This window comes from Watersipora subatra, chromosome 3, assembly GCF_963576615.1.
Source record: "Watersipora subatra chromosome 3, tzWatSuba1.1, whole genome shotgun sequence".
NCBI lineage: Eukaryota > Metazoa > Bryozoa > Gymnolaemata > Cheilostomatida > Watersiporidae > Watersipora > Watersipora subatra.
This window is the reverse complement of record NC_088710.1, coordinates 63,139,355-63,160,807: the sequence shown is the minus strand read 5'-3', so window position 1 is coordinate 63,160,807 and position 21,453 is coordinate 63,139,355. Positions and strand designations below refer to the sequence as shown.

At 36.4% G+C, this 21,453-nt stretch overlaps 1 protein-coding gene across 1 annotated transcript; it reads right to left on the bottom strand.

Annotated features, from left to right (window-relative positions):
- Positions 1-10,707: 10,707 nt before the first annotated feature.
- Positions 10,708-18,052, bottom strand: LOC137390851 (E3 ubiquitin-protein ligase ARK2C-like). Its single transcript, XM_068077169.1, has 9 exons — positions 18,047-18,052; positions 17,598-17,746; positions 16,723-16,976; positions 14,214-14,311; positions 13,649-13,863; positions 12,766-12,870; positions 12,531-12,666; positions 11,822-12,102; positions 10,708-10,837 (listed from the first exon to the last, which is right to left on the bottom strand). The coding sequence occupies exons 1-9, from the start codon at positions 18,050-18,052 to the stop codon at positions 10,708-10,710; spliced, it is 1,374 nt and encodes a 457-aa protein (XP_067933270.1).
- Between the last annotated feature and the right edge of the window lie 3,401 nt (positions 18,053-21,453).

The following is a 21,453-nucleotide window of genomic DNA, read 5'->3' as shown; positions in this document are numbered from 1 at the left end:
CAACTTGTTGATCTGTCATTTCACAAGTATGGATACTGTACTGTACTTTTCAATTTACATGTGGAGGGAAAACATTCAGTAACGAAAGAGATCAACTGAACTACTCGGCTTCATCATAAGTGATGATTTTACATGGTCCAAACACATTCATCATGTTTGCATATAGCTTTGATCACATACGTTTCTTTTAACGCACTGCAGATATTTTTATAAACAGAAAAACAGTACTGTTGTTTTATTTTATTATTGATCAACGGATCTTATCATTGGTGTTGATATGTGTTTCTCTTTCTCACCATATTGACAGCAGAAAAGGATAATCCTCTTACAAAACTTTTACTAAGTTTGTGTACGACTGATCACATATACTTACTACACTCCCACCCATAACATTGCAAAATCTTTAAACACTCTGTCTTCTACCAAACTTGCTCAGTTTTGCCTTTTTATTACAGATTTCAGAATTCTGTGTAAATTATGTTCAGAATACCTGTATTCATCCTTCCACACATATGACCCACATCATTTCCTGTTTTGTGACACCAACTTTCTACATGTACATCCAACATATGTTTCAGTTTATGAATTTTCTGTTCCTACAATCTTCACTTTGTTATTCTGATGCCTCTGTAACAGTATTGGATTATCAACTTTCAAAATGCGTTAGTTCAACGCACTTAATAACTCCTCACTTCTGTCTTTTCATTTTTGTTGAATTTTTGTATTGTAATTAAAACATCATTTAGTTGATGATTTTCAATGCTAATAAAAAGTTATACATAATTACATACATGAGCACACCGAGTTATATAAACACGAACATACACACTTTGCGTAAACATATTTGCGAGGTTCGCTACACTGATTCATGATATTGATATACAGCAGTGTAAAATTATTCATCACTGTTATGGTAGGTGGGACCTTTCTTCAGCTTTTTAACATTTATATTATTTACACGTAAGTCTCTGAGAGTTCATATCTCGTTTTTATGTCTCCTCAACTTCATAAAACTCTCAATCAATCTATGATTATGATCAGTAAATTACGTACAGTATCAAATATTTTTCCATCTAGTTTGTTCAAACAATAAATGTTTCTCCTAACCGGCATGGTAAAAACATTAACATGTGAAAGTTAACATATTAATACGCTAACCATGTTAACATCTGAACTAATGATAAAACACACATCAAGACACAGAAGAACAGGTACTGAACCAGCATAAAAGGTGACCACAGGTGCGCTAAAGAGTCAGGTAATAAGAGAAAAACTAAAATAAGAGATGTAAATCTGAAAGTTATGGATGCAGAGCAAGATGATTCAGAGCAGAAGTGGAAAATGTTGAAAGTTGGAAAGCGGAATAGCAAACACGAAACATGATATAATGTGTATGATGAGCACCTGTGACAGCTTTTCAAGTAAACAAACAAAGAGAAACAAGTATTGTTAATGTGCTACACCAACCAACCAAGTGTAAGACATGTACTAGCAGACCTCATAAGTACATGTACTGGAGAGATGAAGAACCAATATTTAGTGATTGCCAATATAGCGGTAAAAAGTTAGCACTATCCTCAACTAAAAAAGTGCTGCTTGTTATGGTCACTTCCAAGTTGAACAAAAATCATCACTGCGTACTGTATATTGGCTGATTGCTAATAAGCCTTTATATATTTCATCCTGAATTTTTTCTGTATGTAACAACCTTTGCAATATCGTGTTGTGTAATTTATAAAAATGAATTGAAATTTGGTGATGCAATGGAAAACCAGCTTAGGAAATGATTTTATGTTCATTGTTTACAATATACAAACATGGTTAAAAAATTAACATAACTTTTCAACATTGAACAAATTCGACATAAAAACCAGCATCTGAGGAAATTTAGCTCATGATAATTTTTTTCAGATTAAATAAAAATCGGAAGGTAAAACTTCATTTCTTCCGTCTGTCATCATTTTTTGCTGTTGGTTCATACTTATAAATATTTCTACCGGTATATATATAATAATAAAATACATATATAATTTATATTTTTGGGATATTGCATGGCAGCATTTTAATCCTAAAAACTTTTAAAACCATCCTCATAAAAAATGGCTAATTTTCATTTTGATTACTAGAACTTTTAAAAATTATACCGGCTTTTTAAACGCTGTAGTAGAAGTCGTCTTTACTTAGTTTCTTACCCACTAATATTGAATGAAAAATCCTCATAGGAATCTGGAACAGTCAAATACTACCACATAATAACACTGCCTTCAGAGAACAAACTCAAGCATGGATACAATACTTTAGTGGCATGATGACAGTTTAGAGTACTAAAACATATAGCTGATGAAAAAGGCAGCATGGACGGTTGTGAAATTTTCATAATGATATTGTCTAGATCAGTGGTTCCCAACTGGTGGTCCATGGACCCCTAGGGGTCCACAGGAGCTTTCGAGGGGGTCCGCAGGCTGGTGCCAGTATTGGTTTTTCTAGTTAGATATTTACAGCTATTTCTGTCAGTGGTTGGATCAATGATATAAAACTCTAAAAGGATAGATGACGACTATCATATGGGATTGTGCTAGCCTGGATTTCAGGGCTAATGCAATTCTTGCGGGGCGGTCGCGTTGTCTTGTTAGGTTTTTGGGTTTAGACTTTTAGATCCTATGCGCGTCAATCACTGGATAGTACCTGATTTCCGGTTAGTAGTACAAAACAACAAAACCTGTAACCAGCAAACACGTAATTCTCTCTTTCCCTTTTCAATTTCAGCGATATACTAAGATCCATGGAAAATAATACATTTCAACTTACTTATTTTTACCAATTTTCAGATTGGTAGGGTCTTAGTATATGCTTAAATTTAAATACAATTTTCCCGAAATCACCCGAACAACGGCCTTTTTTCCTAGTTTTAATTAATATTTTTCCAACTATATTATAAAATGGCAAAATCTTTTGTCGTTGTCACATTGTTTGACCTGGCCAATAAGACGGGACAGTGGCAAAGCTGTGCAGTTTAGTTTTCAAGCTCAAAATCCAAATGTAAAACCAAATTTGGTTCATTTCACAATGGCGACTATTAATACCATAAATGCTTGTTAATGGCAGCTGACTGATCATAATTGTTACAATATTTGACAACTATATTTATTTAACAACAAAATTAAACCAGCAGATCGGTAAAATAACCAAAGATGTTTATGAAGATAAAACCATTGAAGAATTTTGGCCTTCCATTATTCATCCATATCCACAGACAGCCAAACACGCCCTTCGAACTCTGCTCCCATTTGTGTCTACATACTTACGCAAGTCCGCTTTCTCCTCCAAAGGTTGTTCTCAAATCGAAACAACGAAACCGACTGGGACTTGAAGACGACATGCGATGCGCTTTGTCAACCATTTCCCTAAAGATTGAGAATTTGGTGAAAAACAAGAAGTACAATTCATCCCACTAACAAACTGACTACTAAAAATTAACAGTCAAAGCAATTTAGTATAGCATTGCTTTATACAAGTAAATAAATAGAAACATGTCAAATCTATTGACTCCTATATTAATCTAATTTATAACGTACGCCAATTTACAATGCATTGTTATGAACACCATATGATATGATGTTTATAAAGGGGTCCATGACGTTTATATAAAGAGCTGAGGGGGTCCATGGCTCCAAGGTAGTTGGGAACCACTGGTCTAGATGGCTACGGGAATAAAACTTTTTTCTGAATAATGATTTCGACAAACGGTAAGACCCTGCTTACTATTGGTTGCAGTAATTATGACTAAAATGCAAAAAAAGTCATCGTTTGTTGACGATTTATTATTATTATTATTATTAAAAAAGTGATATCACAAGTTGTCTGCTAAACATGATAAGATAATCCCTAATAACAAGTCACATAAAACAGCAAATTACACACTTCTGATGTCTTTCAATATACAAAGGTCAGTAAGTTTGATCAAATTTATATAAGTTGTATACAGATGACAGCAGCTTTGGTAAGTTATCAATAATATTTTAACGAATTGTTTCATTATATCGGAAAATAGACTACTTTGACCAGATAACCCAGTTCCATGTAATAAACTAGGTTATTTCAGTGAATATTCCTTACTAGTTATAATAAAAGAGCCTTCTAGTTGTTGAAGGATCCCTAAAGTTTGTGTCTCAAGTTAGTCCTTGAGAAATAAGCTACAAGAATTCTTGTGGTAAAAGTATCTTACAGAATGTTTTCTCTTAGCTATCTTAACATTTTTTGCGTATAACGAAAAACATCATTTTGTTGATTATTAATATCAATAGAAAGTTATACATACATGTACATAATTAGTAGATGTACTGCTGGTATGTCAAGTACTTTAAAGGTTGACTTGCAAAAAGATTCACATTACAGTTATTTGGTATCAAAAGGTTCACCATGTCTTACTCTGATGCGTTGTAGGTGCAAAATATGTGAAAATGTGATAACAAGCTTCGAAAAGCTCAAAAATGAACAGTTAAGCGCAGCCATCACGAAAACTCCGTAGATTGGAATCCCTTTCCAAAGTGGCTCAATTGGGATGTAGTTGAACACGATGTGCTTCTGTTTACACTTTCATGCAACCATGTCTTTGAAATATTTTCACAAGTACACTTCGCGCATTAAATAAAACTATGTTTATTGACCTTACACATTGTCATGCAAGTGCCAAGTATTATTGGTACTTTGCCAACAAACATTATGCTTATTAGCTAAAGCTTTATACAAGCTAATATATTATAGTACTGTCTCATTATAGCTATTAATAATGCTTGTAGCTTTTTACAAAGCTTTTCTATGACCAAACATATAAATACTTGGGTTTTCTGTTATCAAATCAGTTGTCTCTGGAGAGTGCAATAAACCACATTCCTCTAATTTAATACTCTATTTGATTGCTTCTGTGCAGAAACATAACAGAAGCTAATTGGCGACAAGGATTTCTCTTTTGAACAGTTACAAAGAGTTTTGTTCAGATTTTATCATTGATAAAATCGATACAAAAAGCTCTAGTTTATTACAAGAGTAACTGTTCAAAATTGCACCACTACAATGGCAGAAGTAGCAGACCTGATCAAGCTAATGCAGAAGCAGCAGGAGGACCAGAGACAGCAGCAAGAGGAATACAGACGTCAGCAAGAAGAGCATAGACAACAGCAGCATGAGGAGTTCAAGCAGCAACAAGAGGAATACAGACGTCAGCAAGATGAAAGAATGGAGGAGAATAAGAAACTGATGGAGCTACTACTACAAAACCTACAACGGAAACAAGAAACAGCTGCAACCGCTGTTCCAGCCTTCCCAGGTTTTGACCCAACAGCAGAGCTACTAACAGATTACATAGACAGATTCAACACCTTCATTACAGCAAATTCTATTCATCAAGACAAGATTGCTGGCACTTTTCTCACCAACCAACAGCCTACACTCTACAAGCAGCTTAGTAATATGGCAGCTCAGCTTTCAACACCCAAGCAGATCAACGACCTCAACATGGATGAAATACTGGAATTTCTCAAAGACCAGTATGACCCTAAGCGCTTCATTGTTAGAGAGCGTTACAAGTATTGGAGTGACATGCAGAGGAAACCTGGAGAAGCTATTCAAGAGTTAGCTGCCAGAATTCGTCAAGATGCAACTACATGTGCCTTCATAGACATTACAGATCCATTAGATGAGGCTCTCAGAACAAGATTTATCTGCTCTGTAAACAATGAAGCAGTTCTCAAATCTCTCTTCAAGGTCAAGGACAATGAACTCAACTTCAACAAAGCTATACAGGTAGCACAGGAAACAGAAGAAGCAGCTAAAGTTGCCAAAGAGACAGTTTATGGAAACTCGTCTAAAGTCAACAAGGTTGCTCAACAGAAATCAAGATACAAACCACTCCAGAAAAACAACTCTACACCTGACAAGCAGAAGGAAGGAAAGCTATGCTACAGATGTGACCGAACTAACCATACAGCGGATGACTGCAGATTCAAAGCAGCCACCTGCAACTTTTGTTCTAAACAAGGTCACATAGAAAGAGCATGCAAGAAAAAGAAATCATCTGCAGCAGGAAAACCAGTAAAGATGATAGAATGCACATCAACCAAGATGGTGAAACTTGCTGAAAACATCAAACTGGAGGGAGACAACTTCACACTTGAACTGGACACTGGAGCTTGTGACAACTTCATCTGTAAATCAATATGGGAGAAGCTAGGAAAGCCAAACCTAAAACCTACTACAGTTAACTACAAATCAGCCTCAGGACATCTCATAGAGACGCTTGGCAGATGTGAGCTAACTGCCCAATTGGATACACAGAAAGAAGTCAGACTACCATTTGTGATTAGTGCTGTACAAGATCTCAACCTACTAGGAAGAACTGCTATACAGCAACTAGGCATATCTATTGATGACAAGCTACAACAGAACCTTGTATCAACAATCACAGAGAACCAGCCAGATGGGAGGTTACAAATCAAGTGTAAGGAGATGTGCAAAGAATTTCCAGAAATATTCAAAGACGAGCTAGGATGTCTCAAGAACTTTGAACTAGAGATAAACTTCAAACCTTCAACAAAGCCAGTCTTCTGCCGACCCAGACCAGTTCCTATTGCCTTGACAGAAGAGCTCAACCAAGCATACGAAGCAGGTGTAGCTAAAGGCATATGGGAACCAACTCAATTCAACCAGTATGGAACACCAGTTGTACCTGTACGCAAATCTACAACAGGTCAAGCTGCAGGGAAGATCAGAGTATGTGGAGACTACTCCAAGACTATCAATAATCAGCTAGAAACACATAGGAAACCTATCCCACTACCAGAAGATCTAATCAGAAAACTAGGTGGAGGCTATTGCTACACAAAGATTGATTTAGCAGATGCCTACAATCAAATATTGTTGGCACCAGAAAGTCAACGACGACTAGCGCTATCAACACACCGAGGAGTACTACTACAGAAGAGGTTGCCCTTTGGCATAAGCTCAGCACCAGGGTATTTTCAAGAAATCATGGAGCAACTGACACAAGACCTCCCAGGAGTAGCAGTATACCTAGATGATATACTAGTGAGTGGAGCCAATGCAGAGAGCCATCTACAAAACTTACGTCGACTTCTTCAAAGATTAGAAGAAAGAGGGCTCAGATGTAGAAAAGACAAGTGCTGTTTTGCTCAACCGACAGTAGAGTATCTGGGACACAAACTCACTTCAAAGGGAATCACTAAAGGAAAGAAGGCAGATGCAGTACAACAGATGCCAGTCCCAACAGACTTAACTCAGCTAAGATCTTTCTTAGGAGCTACACAATTCTACAGCAAGTTCATACCCAATCTGTCACAACTCACAGGACCATTGCATAAACTGACACGCAAAGGAGAGACCTGGAAGTGGGGCACTGAACAAGAAAAGAGCTTCAACAAGCTGAAAGATATGCTATCAACTGATAGTGTCTTAGCACACTTCAACGCAGATCTTGACATTGGAATCTCATGTGATGCTTCAGAAACTGGACTGGGAGCTGTACTATTTCATCGTTATCCTGATGGAAGTGAGAGACCAATAGCCAATGTTTCAAAAACACTGACCAGCACACAGAGGAAATATGGACAAATACAAAAAGAAGCTCTCTCAATCATATTTGCTCTAAAGAAGTATCACCAGTACCTGTATGGTCGACGGTTTATCTTGGTAACTGACCACAGACCTCTTCTCACACTTCTAGGACCTACCAAAAGAGTTCCAGCTCTAGCAGCCAACAGACTAGCAAGATGGGCACTGGTACTAAATCAGTATGACTACACCATAGAATACAGATCTACCCAGCATCATCAAAATGCAGATGTCCTCTCAAGACTGCCAGTTGGACCTGATAAAGAGTTTGATGCAAGAGAAGATGAGGATGATGTTGATACAGTATGCACTATTCACACTATTGGACAACAGCTCAACTCTACAGACTACAATGTTCTAGCAAAGGAGACAAAGAAAGATCCAACACTAGCCACAGTAATGCGCTACACAGCAGAAGGATGGCCTGGTAACAAAGAGATGAAGGAGACTCAGCTGTCACTCTTCCACAAGATCTCAGATTCACTTTCTATCACTGAAGGTTGTCTTCTATATGGCAACAGAGTAGTCATTCCGGTCAAGTTACAACAGGAAGTATTAAAGATCCTTCACCTTGGACACTTTGGAATGGAAAGAATGAAGAAGCTAGCTCGAACTGCTGTCTATTGGCCTCGCATTGACTCTGATATAGAGGAGACAAGCCGACAGTGCACTGCCTGTGCGGAACACCAGAAGCTTCCACAGAAGTATCCTATACCTCCCTGGATGCTACCTGAGAAGCCATGGAGTCGTCTTCACTTAGATCATGCAGTAAACTTCATGGGCAGCCAATGGCTAGTGATGATAGATGCCTACTCAAAGTATCCATGCATACACAGGACTTCATCTACTTCTACCAGAGCTACCACAGACATCTTAGAGGAGATATTCGCACACTTTGGATACCCTCACGCCATAGTCACTGACAATGCTACCAGCTTCACCTCAGGAGAGTTTCAGCAGTGGTGTCAAGAGAGAAGCATTGTTCACCTCACTGGAGCACCCTACTATCCAGCTACAAATGGCGCAGCTGAAAGACTAGTACAATCCTTCAAACAAGCCATGAAGAAATCGTCACTCCCACCTAAATCTGCACTACAACAGTTCCTGATGCACTATAGAAGGACACCACTTCCTACAGGATACTCTCCCAGTCAGCTGCTGAATGGAAGACAGATGAGATGCAAGATTGACACCCTATTGCCATCACCCGCACACATAGCACAGTTTCATCAATCCAGAGAAGTCAACCGATCTGCAGAAAAGACAGTTAGCAAGATACACAGCTACAATCTTGGAGCACCATGCTATGCCTTGTATCATGGACCTAGACGCAACAGACAACCTAGATGGGTTCCAGCCATTGTTACTAAGATATATGGAACTCGTAGTCTCAATGTCAAAGTGGTACCAAAGGGACCTACTTGGAGAAGACATGTTGAACAACTCAGACCAAGATACTCAACAGAAGAAGATCAAGACCCTGGAGATAAACCTGATATAACAGAGGAGACAAAACTGCAACTACCAGCCCCTACAACTGTAACAGAGCAACCTCCGTCTAGAAGAAGACCACGCAACCCTCGTCTACCTGATGGAGATGAGTATAGCAGAAACAAACCCCGAAGGTCTAAGAGAACCAGAAAGAACCTTTAGCTTAGTGAGGAGGTGTCATGCAAGTGCCAAGTATTATTGGTACTTTGCCAACAAACATTATGCTTATTAGCTAAAGCTTTATACAAGCTAATATATTATAGTACTGTTTCATTATAGCTATTAATAATGCTTGTAGCTTTTTACAAAGCTTTTCTATGACCAAACATATAAATACTTGGGTTTTCTGTTATCAAATCAGTTGTCTCTGGAGAGTGCAATAAACCACATTCCTCTAATTTAATACTCTATTTGATTGCTTCTGTGCAGAAACATAACACACATCTTTTTCATCCTCAGTGTAATGCTGTCACTTTGAGCACTGATATCTCAAAACCTACCGTAAAAATCCTGACTGGCTGAAAACTTCTTATATTTTATATTTTCTTGGTACTGAAAGTTTATTAGGCGTTTTATTCTCACCTTTCCTGTTTTGATATAAGATTTCAGTTTTTAATTCAAACCAATCAAGAATTTATAGAGGTGTTTCAGATCAATAAGTGATAATATGTTAGTGGCATGTATGTTAGTTAAAAGAGAAAACCTTTAAACATATAACTTTAAACACAATTTGTCAAAACGTCTTCTTTAGTAAACAAAACATACAACAAACTTTGTGTGTTTCTGTGAATAGCTGTTTCAATCGTTGTAAAACCTTTTGCTTTTAAGCGTCTGAGGGTGGATATACAATGTTCCCATTGACTAGTTTTAGGAACTAAACTGCAACCGTGCTCAATGACTAACTTATTTGTCTGAAAGAAGCAGGCAACGACAATGCAAGGAAGGCTGCTAATCATACCGGTGTAGAACTTTTTCATCTTGAAATTGCAAGATGTGGACTTTTTGAAAAATACTTCATAATTTTAAGCATTCTCAACCGCTACATTAATTATCAAAGGATTGTGTTCAGATCTGAATGTGCTCTTTAGATTTCTAGGAATTCCAGCTATTCCATACTCAACCTTCATTTGATTGTACAAGCGCTATCTATATTTTACAACACAAAATACTAAAAATGTACACTATGTATGCAAACATTATAAAATAAAGTTACAGGATATTACTGCAATGCTGTTTTTCTAACACTATAGCTGTGATAATACTTATTACAAAAATTCAAACTACAATTTTCTAAAATGGAAAATGAGAGAACAAAATGGATGGAACCTGTAGAAATCCAATTATTATAGCACCTAGTACTGGCTGAAAAACAACCAACCACAATAAAACAGTTCACACAGTTCACTATAAAAAATGTAATTCAATTAAATAATATTATACCAATATGTATAAAAACTGAGATAAGACATATCAAGTTTATGTTATTTAAAAAGCGTCATGAACAGTGTCAGGGGTATTAATCCAAGACCCTTGCTCCCTCTGTTGTAGTCGCCTCAGTATCAACTCAACACATCAGAGTCGACAGGTGTACTAAGTAGAAATTCCAGCTGCCTCTGGTATAGTCGCCTCAATATTAGCACGACACATCGGACACCTCTTGTTAGAATTAAGCCACCGATCAATACAGTCTCGATGGAAAAGATGAAGACAAGGTAGTCGTCTACAAGAACGTTGGGATAACCTATGTATTTGTAGATCAACGTTCATTCTTAAAGAGAGACGATGTACATTATAATCAATGATTAATTAAAGATTATCAAAAATCTATGTTTCCTTGTACACGGGTGTTTTTTAATGAGCGGTCACTAATCAGCAACTCATGGCTGTCCAATACGACACAATCATCAATAGGCCTTTTAATGAATTTTGACCATTAAAAATTAATAAATTTGGGGAAAGTCCTTAACAAAAAAGCCTTTTCTGTAATTCTGTGTTATATATTTTAATAATTTGGTAAGTTGACACTTGAGTAGTGAGATATATCAGTTACAAATGCAGAGCTAGCTGAGGGACTTTATGCAAATGACAGCGAAATATGACCAGGCCATGTTCTACATGTAGTTCAAAGCCTTAGCAAAACTTTATATATAATGACTCAATATTGAAACTAAACATAAATACTAGACATAAATAAGTACTCGATACTAAGCATGGAAAATAAAAACAACTGCATTTCAGCTGCCAAATTTGGAGATTATGTAATTTGAATCATATATAATGGTAATTAAATTTAACATGCAAGTTTTAACCCTTTGAAGTTGTGGCATAAAATTAGCCAAGGAGTTGTCTTTCCATTTCATCTTATGCTCGAGAAAACTTATGCACTCCTGGGTTACATAAAACTACAAAATTTTAATCTTTTGTGATTGATCTTTGATTAGTGTAATTCCAAAGTTTTAAATTGAGGGAATTACTAATTTGTGAAATACTGAGGGCATTTCATACAGGTGTAGAAATTAAAAATGTCTGCTGGCAGGAGATTAGTTTTTAAAAACATACAGGTTACACAGTCAATGTAACTTGTTAATATGATCTAGTTTCCTGTTTGTATATATTAGACTAGACTTCAAGGTGTTAAATAGTGACCACAAATCTGTAAACTAATGTAGTAGCAGAAGTCTGTCGAGCGCGGAAAGTAACTTACCGAACATGTTCACCTGTCTTGTATTCACTGATACAGATAGTACACTTGTCGTCTGAGCTGCCATCATCCATGTCACTAGCGACCCTCTGATTGTATCGATGAGCGAACGTCGTACGATCGATCGTCTCCTGTGAGGCACCTATAATGCTGTTATCGGTCGTCTGGTGAGGATGGGTTGGAGCATGGTGAAAGGGCTGCTGGTGTTGAAGTTGGTAAACGTACAGAAAGCCCATCAGATGATTGTGAGTCTGACCTTGCTGAACTGGCTGGTAGACCTGAGGCTAAATTGATAAAAAAGCGATATAAAAGATGATGGTAGTTTGTGTTTTCGTGTTTTACATGACAGTTACAGCTTTTCAACTCATCTCATTTTACGTGATATGAAAAAAAATACCATTGCTAGCGGCTTTAACAGTCATCTACGTAATAACCATTTTTTAAGCAGAGAAAGGGATTTGAACTGCTATTGTAAATATCAAATCATTTACATGATTTAAATGGCCAACTGTTGGCCTTTTTCCTTTTTATATTTTATGTTTCTTGTACGACATAATTTGAAAATAAGTTCTGTTTGAAATGAAATTATTGCCAATAAAGTAATATATAAATGGCGACCAGTGAAAAAAATTCATGAGTAAACATACAATTGACACAGAGTAATATGGTCTAGCTAAGTAACTAACAAAAGAGAGAGAGTTGTACCGCTTACAGCATGGTTGATAATCATATGCGGCTGTCCAACATTGTAGTAGCCAATAGGAGGAGTGCTTTCAGCTGTGGAATTGTGGTTTGGATTATCGATTACTGTCTGCCTCGGGGTGAAGGATGGCCTTGGAACTGAGGTCCTGTTCGAGATACTGTTAATCATGAAATTGCGACAATGAAAGGGTAAAGTTGAAAGGCCATGTACCAAATAAGATTAAATTATTGAACTCAGTACATACCAAGGCTCTGAATGATCAACATGGTTTTGGCTATAATTCAAAGACTCTGCAGGTAAGCTTTCCACGTATCTATGCTGATGTGGTGAGGTCTGCGGAGTATCTCCTCTGTATATCACACATAAAAATTGTTGCAGAAGTAAGGCAAACGCAGCTGGTAACATAATAAATACAGTCAAACTTGGATAACTCAAACTTCACAGGACCGAGCAAAAGCGTTTGAGTTATCAGAGTGTCCAAGTTATCAGAGCACTGTCACAAGGGCATATATTTAACAGAAGATACATGTACATATACAAATTATGTATAAAGCAAACTCATATAGATTGCTTGTTGCAAGTTATAGGGCCTCTCTTGTAAAGTTTCAAAAGTATTTATCAGAAAGTATAGATATTTTTTCTATCACTTGAGATTTGTTTGTTGTTTTAGGTGATGTACTGCCATGAGGTTTTCAGATTAAACTTGGCAAAACTGGATTGCCGTTAAAACACTCAGAAAAATAGATCCATCTTTTTCTTTTGAGGGTTTTAACAGAGATCATTTTTGCCTATTTTAATCTTAAAAAATCTGACAGCCAGTCACATCCCCTAAAACTACAAACAAATCTTAGCTGATAGAAAAAATATCTAAATTTTCAGATAAAAAAACTCAATATGGAAACAGTCAGCCATTACAGTACCATGTATCTAGTTTTACTATTCTAACCTAGCACTGTCAACTGCATGAAATATAACTACTTGGCTGTTAAACTCTAAATTAGATAGTCTGTGTGAAAAGATAAAATTATTTTATTCAAGTTATTCAAAAATAAACTCGAATAGTTAGTCTTCAACTCACATCCATGAATCACATTGTCTAAACATTTTTAGATTAGCCTGGCCCTCACCTTGTAGGTACATCTGCCCGGGTGTAAGAATGCTCAGTTTCACGTGGAGATCGATTATGAGGATGATCCGGATTTTCATGCCTCTGCCTCCTTGTATCAAAGCTATGCCATGATCTGTCGCTACTGTTTCTTGGACTCTCATCAGGTTCATATGTACCCTCGTGCTGCACAGGGTGGCATGGTCTGATGCACTCTCTCGGTGCAGGTAATGGTTCCTAAAAGTACATATTACTCCATTTCAACAAGTATGAAACTGTGAAGAGCAGTCAACTACAGTGACAGGAACTCTTAGAGTTGTGAAAGCTCACTAGTAAATACAGCGCATTAACAAGTAGAAACACAGACAACAGTATAACAGATGGAAGTAGGCTTATATACACTAGGTAGGGCAGCATGAGAAGAGGAGTGGGGAGTAGTTATACGGTGACTCTAGTCATCCACGGTGTGAGTTTCAGTAGGCCTCCTGGCAGCATGTTGCTGCTACCATTAGAGCCATTTTCTATGTCACTTAACCAGTTAAAAGCAAAGACGAAAATGATGACAAGGAGACATTTACAAAACTTACCCATGTGGAAGAATGAGACATGAGAAATTGTTCAGCAAGCCGTCTTTGTGTACCAGGACTGCGTCGTTGATTTTGTTCTCCACTTTCATAATGTGGTTCTGCAATAGACATACTAACGTACGGTGCATCGAGATACACATATATTTCAGCATCCAGGCATTCATGGAAGCCATGTTGGTTAAAAGTACCTTCCAATGCACATGTGTCAAACTCATGGCCTGCGGGCCACATCCAGCCGCCTTGCAATCTTATCTGGCCTTCAAAATCATTTTACATTCATGGCTAATTGATATGAAGCGCTGATGACATAATACTGCACAGAACTGCATATCCAACTGTAATGCAATGCTTCACCTGCCTTGTCACTTACTTCTAGCATCAATTAAGTTTAGCTATTACAAGATATTACGAAGGTTGCCGTTAGCCTGTTGAGCACCAGCTGTCCATCCTGAGAATCTCCACAACACAGGACATTACACTTAACGTAAATGAAGTTGTTGCTTCGGTCAAATCATATAATCAGATCAAGGTCATAAGAGCAAATAAAACTGAATCATTCACTGTAAATTGTTATTGCTGAACAGCACACATTTTATGTATATTTCCAGGTTTTTTCAGCAAGTTCATATTTCTAATTTGAATAATTTTGATAGAATATATTTTTAAGAAGAGCAAAATCTTTTTGGGATAATCAAGTTTATTTTTTATATACATTGACATAGGAGCAAAGAAATTTGAATTTTATTTTTAACAAGATATTTTTATGAAAAGCAAAAAATTAAATAGGAGTAGTTTAAAGGTTGACTTGCAACAAAATTTACATTACAGTTGTTTAGTATCAAAAGGTTCACCATGTCTTAGTCTGCTGTGTTGTAGGTCCCAAATATGTGGAAATGTGATTACAAGCTCTTAAAAGCTCATAAACGAACAGCTGATCGCAGCCATCATGAAAAAGTCCATAGGTTAGAATCCCTCTCAAAACGGCTAAAATGTGACGGAGTTGAACACAATGTGCTTCTGTTTACACTTTAATGCAACCTCATCCATCGAGATATTTTCACAAATATACTTCACGCATTCAAAGAAACCATGTCTATTGTTTTTACACATCTATTTCATCAGCATTGTAATGCTGTCACTTTGAGCACTGATATCTCTAAACCTAGCCCAAAAATCAGTTTAATTTTATAAACTTAGCTCGAGGGAGTGCATATCATTCTCATATAAACATGGGGGAGCCTGCTGGTCACCCGTGATAGTTAACAAATGCTGCAGAAATTGTTCACATCATATATAGTGGGAAATATGGGTCACATGATTTGATGGCTAGATGATTAGATCGACCTGAAACGAAACTGTAAAGTAGCGATCATCTATATTTGATAAGGGGCTTTCCAGTAGAACCCTAAGTGTTTGTCATAAACTAGGGCTACGAGACATTTTATATGGAGCCTTTCATTGGCATTTGATTTCACGCGATAACATCGTATGTCAAAACAATCACCTCGTCAAGTTGAATACGTCATCAAAATATGGGATTCCAACCTACGACTACTTTTTTAACAGTTTTTCTTTGAGCTTTTAACTCATTCGCAATCATCCGCGAGTTAACTCACGAAATATATACGTATCGTAGTTAGGCTACCAACACGAGTTATCTCTCCTTGGAAATTTACCCATTTCATGAACAGTTATTTCTAAGTTATAAAAGAAAATTTTTAATTAGTTCGAACGAGAATTTCTTGGCCAATCAGAAAAACTTACAAATATGCCTCAATGATATCTCTTGCAATAGTTATAGCCAAAATACTAAACCGATGTCGACGTTCACGTAAGCCGAAAATCATCGCGGCGACATTAAATTTTATCGCTCGTGATCAATATTTTTCAACTCCATAAGTAAATATGCAGATTCATTATGAAGTATCTATCTGAATTTTGTATTATTTGAAAAAGGAGACTTGGCTGGTTATTTTAAAAACTGAATGGGTAACCTATTTCAATCCAGCTTCTTGTAGTAGTAAGTTAAATGATTGCATTTTTTAAAGAAATGACTGGTATTTGAGGCAGATCGCATGAAAATTAATCGGTTTCGAATGAGTTAAAAGTTGATTATCACACTTCCACATATTTTGCACATACAACACAGCAGAGTAAGACATGACGAACCTTAAGATGCCAAATAACTGCAATGTAAATTTTGTTGCAAGTAAACCTTTATGGTTTAAGTTTGTTTCAGAATAATATTCCTGTTTGTTTTTATCCATATTTAGATTAAAAAAAATTCAGTTTTAGTGTGTTAAATAAATGTTTATCCTGTTCGGCCTGCAACCTAAAGTGTGTTTTGAATTTTGACCCCTTGTACAATTGCGTTTGACATCCTTGTTAAGTCTAATGCTAAAAATGCAAGTAAAAATGTCTTCTAACTCAACAGCATGATAGTCAATGCTGGTATTTCATACAGTCATATACCTCATAGTGTATATACACGGTCACTACACTGACTTACCTTCAGTGTTACCATAGTAATCATGGTGCAGAAAAGGATCATTCCTAGTGATTCGTCTAAAAAGGCTGTAGTAAGGAGGATGGAAACTAAAATACATGTACTCAGGAAGCATTAGACTTGAGTAACTTTCAGGATGAGAAGCTGCAGACAAGACTGGATCATGATTGGGACTAAAGAACTGCGCTGGTTGAAAAGGGTCCTGAACACTGGCTAAATCGTGGTAGGTTTGTCCCTGTGTATCGTTTTGTTGCTGCCTAAAATGACACACGTTTCAGCTTGTCAGATTGAGCAAACTCTCACTTGGTCTGCGAAGTGGCAACAGAAACTTTTAGGCTGACATCTCTAATGAATCAACAAATTAGAGCAGAACACACTTTATACATGTTAATATTAAAAATTGGCGGCAGAAATTTTACATTCATGACAAGTTGACTCAGCAACTTCATTGGTCAATAGTGGCTGACTCATATTCTCATTGGTCAATTATTTTGTCGAAGAAACAGGTTGTTTAACTAACTTGACTTAATTTACTCAATGTTTTAGTAAATTTTATCAAAAAGTATCAAAATTTATTTATCATTTTGAACTGTTGTGCATGTTTGCGGTGATTTGAGTGTTAAAATTTAACAAGATTAAAGTCGAGAAAACCTGACCCGCTAAAACGCTTAGAAGAAAAATATGTGCCAAAATACCATCACCAGTTGCTATCGTTACTATAAATCATATCGTTACTATAGAACATATCGGCTATTGTGTTTCAGTTGCAGAGTTAAGCGTCTCTATTCTGTTTTGCTACTATAGTCACAACAAGTCACAAGTTGAGTCAAACAACATACCCAGCAACTCTAATGTCAGGCTCTGGCATGTGGTACTACGTTGAACTATGAGAAACACCAGAGTGTCTCTCATGCATGGGTGATAAAGTGTCATTAGGTGAAGTCAGCAGTTGTCCTACAGTGGGCTCTGCTTGTTCAGGTCGCTGTCTAGCTGATGCAGGGACCTCAGGCCGGTGCTCTTGTGATGGCTGAAAATACAACGAGATTCGCTAGAATACAGCACAAAATGCCTATTAGATGAGATTCTAGATTTATTTGCAGTGAAGTAGCTATAGCTCTTCAATTTCTTAATAAAATAAAAGCAGTGAGGTAGCTTAGCTCCTCCAGCTCTTAAGAAAATATTGATAGTTGAAATTGGTTAGAGCTAACATGTGTAATTAACTTTACACTCCTAATCTCTGTACATCATGACAAAAACCATCAGAAACAGCAGACCGAGATGCAAAGGTCAGCACATACAACCTAAATATCTGCTGACACAGACTCACCTCCATGTCGCCAAAGCGTGTGGCTACCTATTCGTCTGATGCAGTCAAATCAACAAGCTCAGCAACACCAGCAGGCGTACCAATCAAATCTATTTCGACAATTGAGAAGACTTCTGTCTCCTTCTGCACCCCAGAGTTAAGTGTTACAACCAAAATGCAACAGGGGCATTTTAGAACAATGCGTTGTATCTAATATGAGATCATAACTATACTAATACACAATCTGACATCAGCAGGGTAATTTTGTTCTTAGAAAAACTCAACTGCACTCACATTGTAGTCAGAATTAAGAGCTGAGCACAAATTTAGTCTCATAAACTCATGTCATGGACAATCTCCCTATTTACATCGTATAACTACCAATGTCTAGACAATAGACAAAGACTATCGACAATAGGTGCCAATAGACAATAGGAGAGAAAATTACTTGCAAACAACAGAAGGACAAAACTTTAGCTATTTTTAATCCTAATCAATTCAGAGAAGGTCACACTTATGGTATTTAAAATGAGATAATTGAGTTGAGAACGCAGAAGCACATGTGACTTGTAAAAGTATTTTGGGTGTTTACACTGTTATCTTAATTTTAGCTGAAATGCTGTAAATATTTCAAATTCTGCCCACAGAATTGTCATTCTAGAAATGCGTGTTTCTTGATATTTTTCTCAAATTCTCATCTGGTGTCTCTGCATCCCACCTGACTGAGCACACGTGTCTCAAAAAGCAAGCCAAGCAATGCATCAATAACATGCTTTTTATGAAAAAATATCATCTTTTTTTTAAAAATGCTTAGGTCGATTATAAAATAATAATATTCTTACCGTTACTCCTACCTGAAAGTGTGATAAGTGTTTAGGACACTGTCTTATGATCCTTAGGTCAGTGATTCGAATCACACAAGAATTATTGATGGTGTTACGAACTGCATTCAGCCCCAATTGTTTCTGTGCCTCAGCCATGTCAGGTCAGGTGGAACTACCTGGTACAAGTAATGTGTAGTCTCATCCCTACATTCTTTCTAATGTACATAAATGACTTACTTACAATGCCCTCGTCTAGTTTTTAGTATGCTTAAGCTGATGACACTGTTTTCATCTGAAGAAACAACAGCATTACCTCGCTTAAACGAGAGGTTGATTCTGATATAAATAAAATTCTTTAGTGGTGAACTACCGATCATATGAAAATCAATATGCAGAAGTTACAACTTGTTGATCTGTCATTTCACAAGTATGGATACTGTACTGTATTTTTCAATTTACATGTGGAAGGATAACATTCAGTAACGAAAGAGATCAACTGAACTACTACTGATCAACTGAACTGATCTTAAGTGATGATCTTACGCGGTCCATACACATTGATCATGTTTGCATATAGCTTTGATCACATACGTTTCTTTTAACGCACTGCAGATATTTTATAAACATAAAAACAGTACTGTTGCTTTATTTTATTATTGATCAACGGATCTTATCATTGGTGTTGATATATGTTTCTCTTCTCACCATATTGACAGCAGAAAAGAATAATCCTCTTACAAAACTTTTACTAAAATTTATGTACTACCGATCACATATACTTACCATACTCCCACCCATCACATTGCAAAATCTTTAAACATAATTATTATCCTATACCAAATTTTCTCATTTCTGCATTTGTATTACAGATTTTAAAATTCTGCGTAAACTATGCCCAGAATACTTACATTTATTCTTCCACATATGACCCACATCGTTTCCTGTTTTGTGACACTAACATTCTACATCCAACATATGTCTCAGCTTATCAATTTGATGTTCCTACAACCTTCCCGTCGCTGATCCGATGCTTCCGTATTAGTATTGGATAAACTATATTGGATTATCAACTTTCAAAGTGAGTTAGTTGAACTCACTTAATAACTCTTCACTTCTGTCTTTTCGTTTCTGCTGACTTTTTGTTTTGTAATTAAAACATCATTTAGTTGATGATTATTAATGCCAGTAAAAAGTTATATATAATTACATACATAAGCACACCGAGTTATATAAACACGAACATACACTCTTTGCATGAAAATACTTGCAAGGCTCACAACACTGTTTCATGATGTTGATATATATACAACAGTGTAAATTATTGATCCCAGTTATGGTAGGTGGGACCTCTCTTCAGCTTTTTAACATTTATATTATACGCATGGTTTTTTTTAAAGTTCATATCTCATTTTTTTGTCTCCTTGACTTCATAAAACTCTCACTCGATTAATATATGATTATGATCAATAAATTATGTGCAGTATCAAATATTTTTCTTTATAGTTTGGCCAAACAATGAGTGTTCATACTAACTAGCATGGTTCAAACAATAAATGTTTCTCTTAACTGGCATGGTAAAAACATTAACATGTGAAAGTTAACATATTAATACGCTAACCATGTTAACACCTGGACTAATGATAAAACACACATCAAGACACAGAAGAACAGGTACTGAACCAGTATGAAAGATGACCACAGGTGTGCTAAAGAGTCAGGTAATAAGAGACAAACTAAAATAAGAGATGTAAATCTGAAAGTTAAGGATGCGGAGCAAGATGATTCAGAGCAGAAGTGGAACTTGCTAAAAGTTGGAAAGAAGAATAAACAACACGAAACATGATATAATATGTATGATGAGCACCTGTGGCAGCTTTTCAAGTAAACAAACAAAGACAAACAAGTATTGTTAATGCGCTACATCAACCAACCAAATGTGAGAAATGTACTAGCAAACCTTTAGTGGTTGCCAATAGTGGTAACAAAGTTAGAACGGTCCTCAACTAAAATGAATGCTGCTTTTCATGGTCACTTTCAAGTTGAACAAAAATCATCACTGCGTACTGTATATGGGCTGATTGCTAACAAATCTTTATATATTTCATCCTAAATTTTTTCTGTATGTAACAACCTTTGTAATATCGTGTTGTATAATCTAGAAAAATGAATTGAAATTTGGTGATGCGATGGAAAACCAGCTGAAGCTAACTATCTAAAGAGGATTATATATTATATTACAGCGTATTGTTTACAATATATAAACATGGTTAAAAAATTAACATAACTTTTCAACGAACAAATTCGATATAAAAACACAATCTGAGGAAAGTTAGGTCATGATTATTTTATTAATATTGCCTTAAAATCAAAAGGTAAAACTTGATTTCTTCCGATATAATCTTGTACCGATATATATAAAAACCGAGATTAGTCATCAAGTTTTGTTATTGAAAGACTGTCATGAACAGTGCCAGGGTTATTAACCCGCGACCCTTGCTCCCTCTGTTGTTGCCGCCTCAATATCAACTCAACACATCAAATTTGACAAGTAGAAATCCCAGCTCCCTCTGGTATATGCGCCTCAATATCAACACGACACATCGG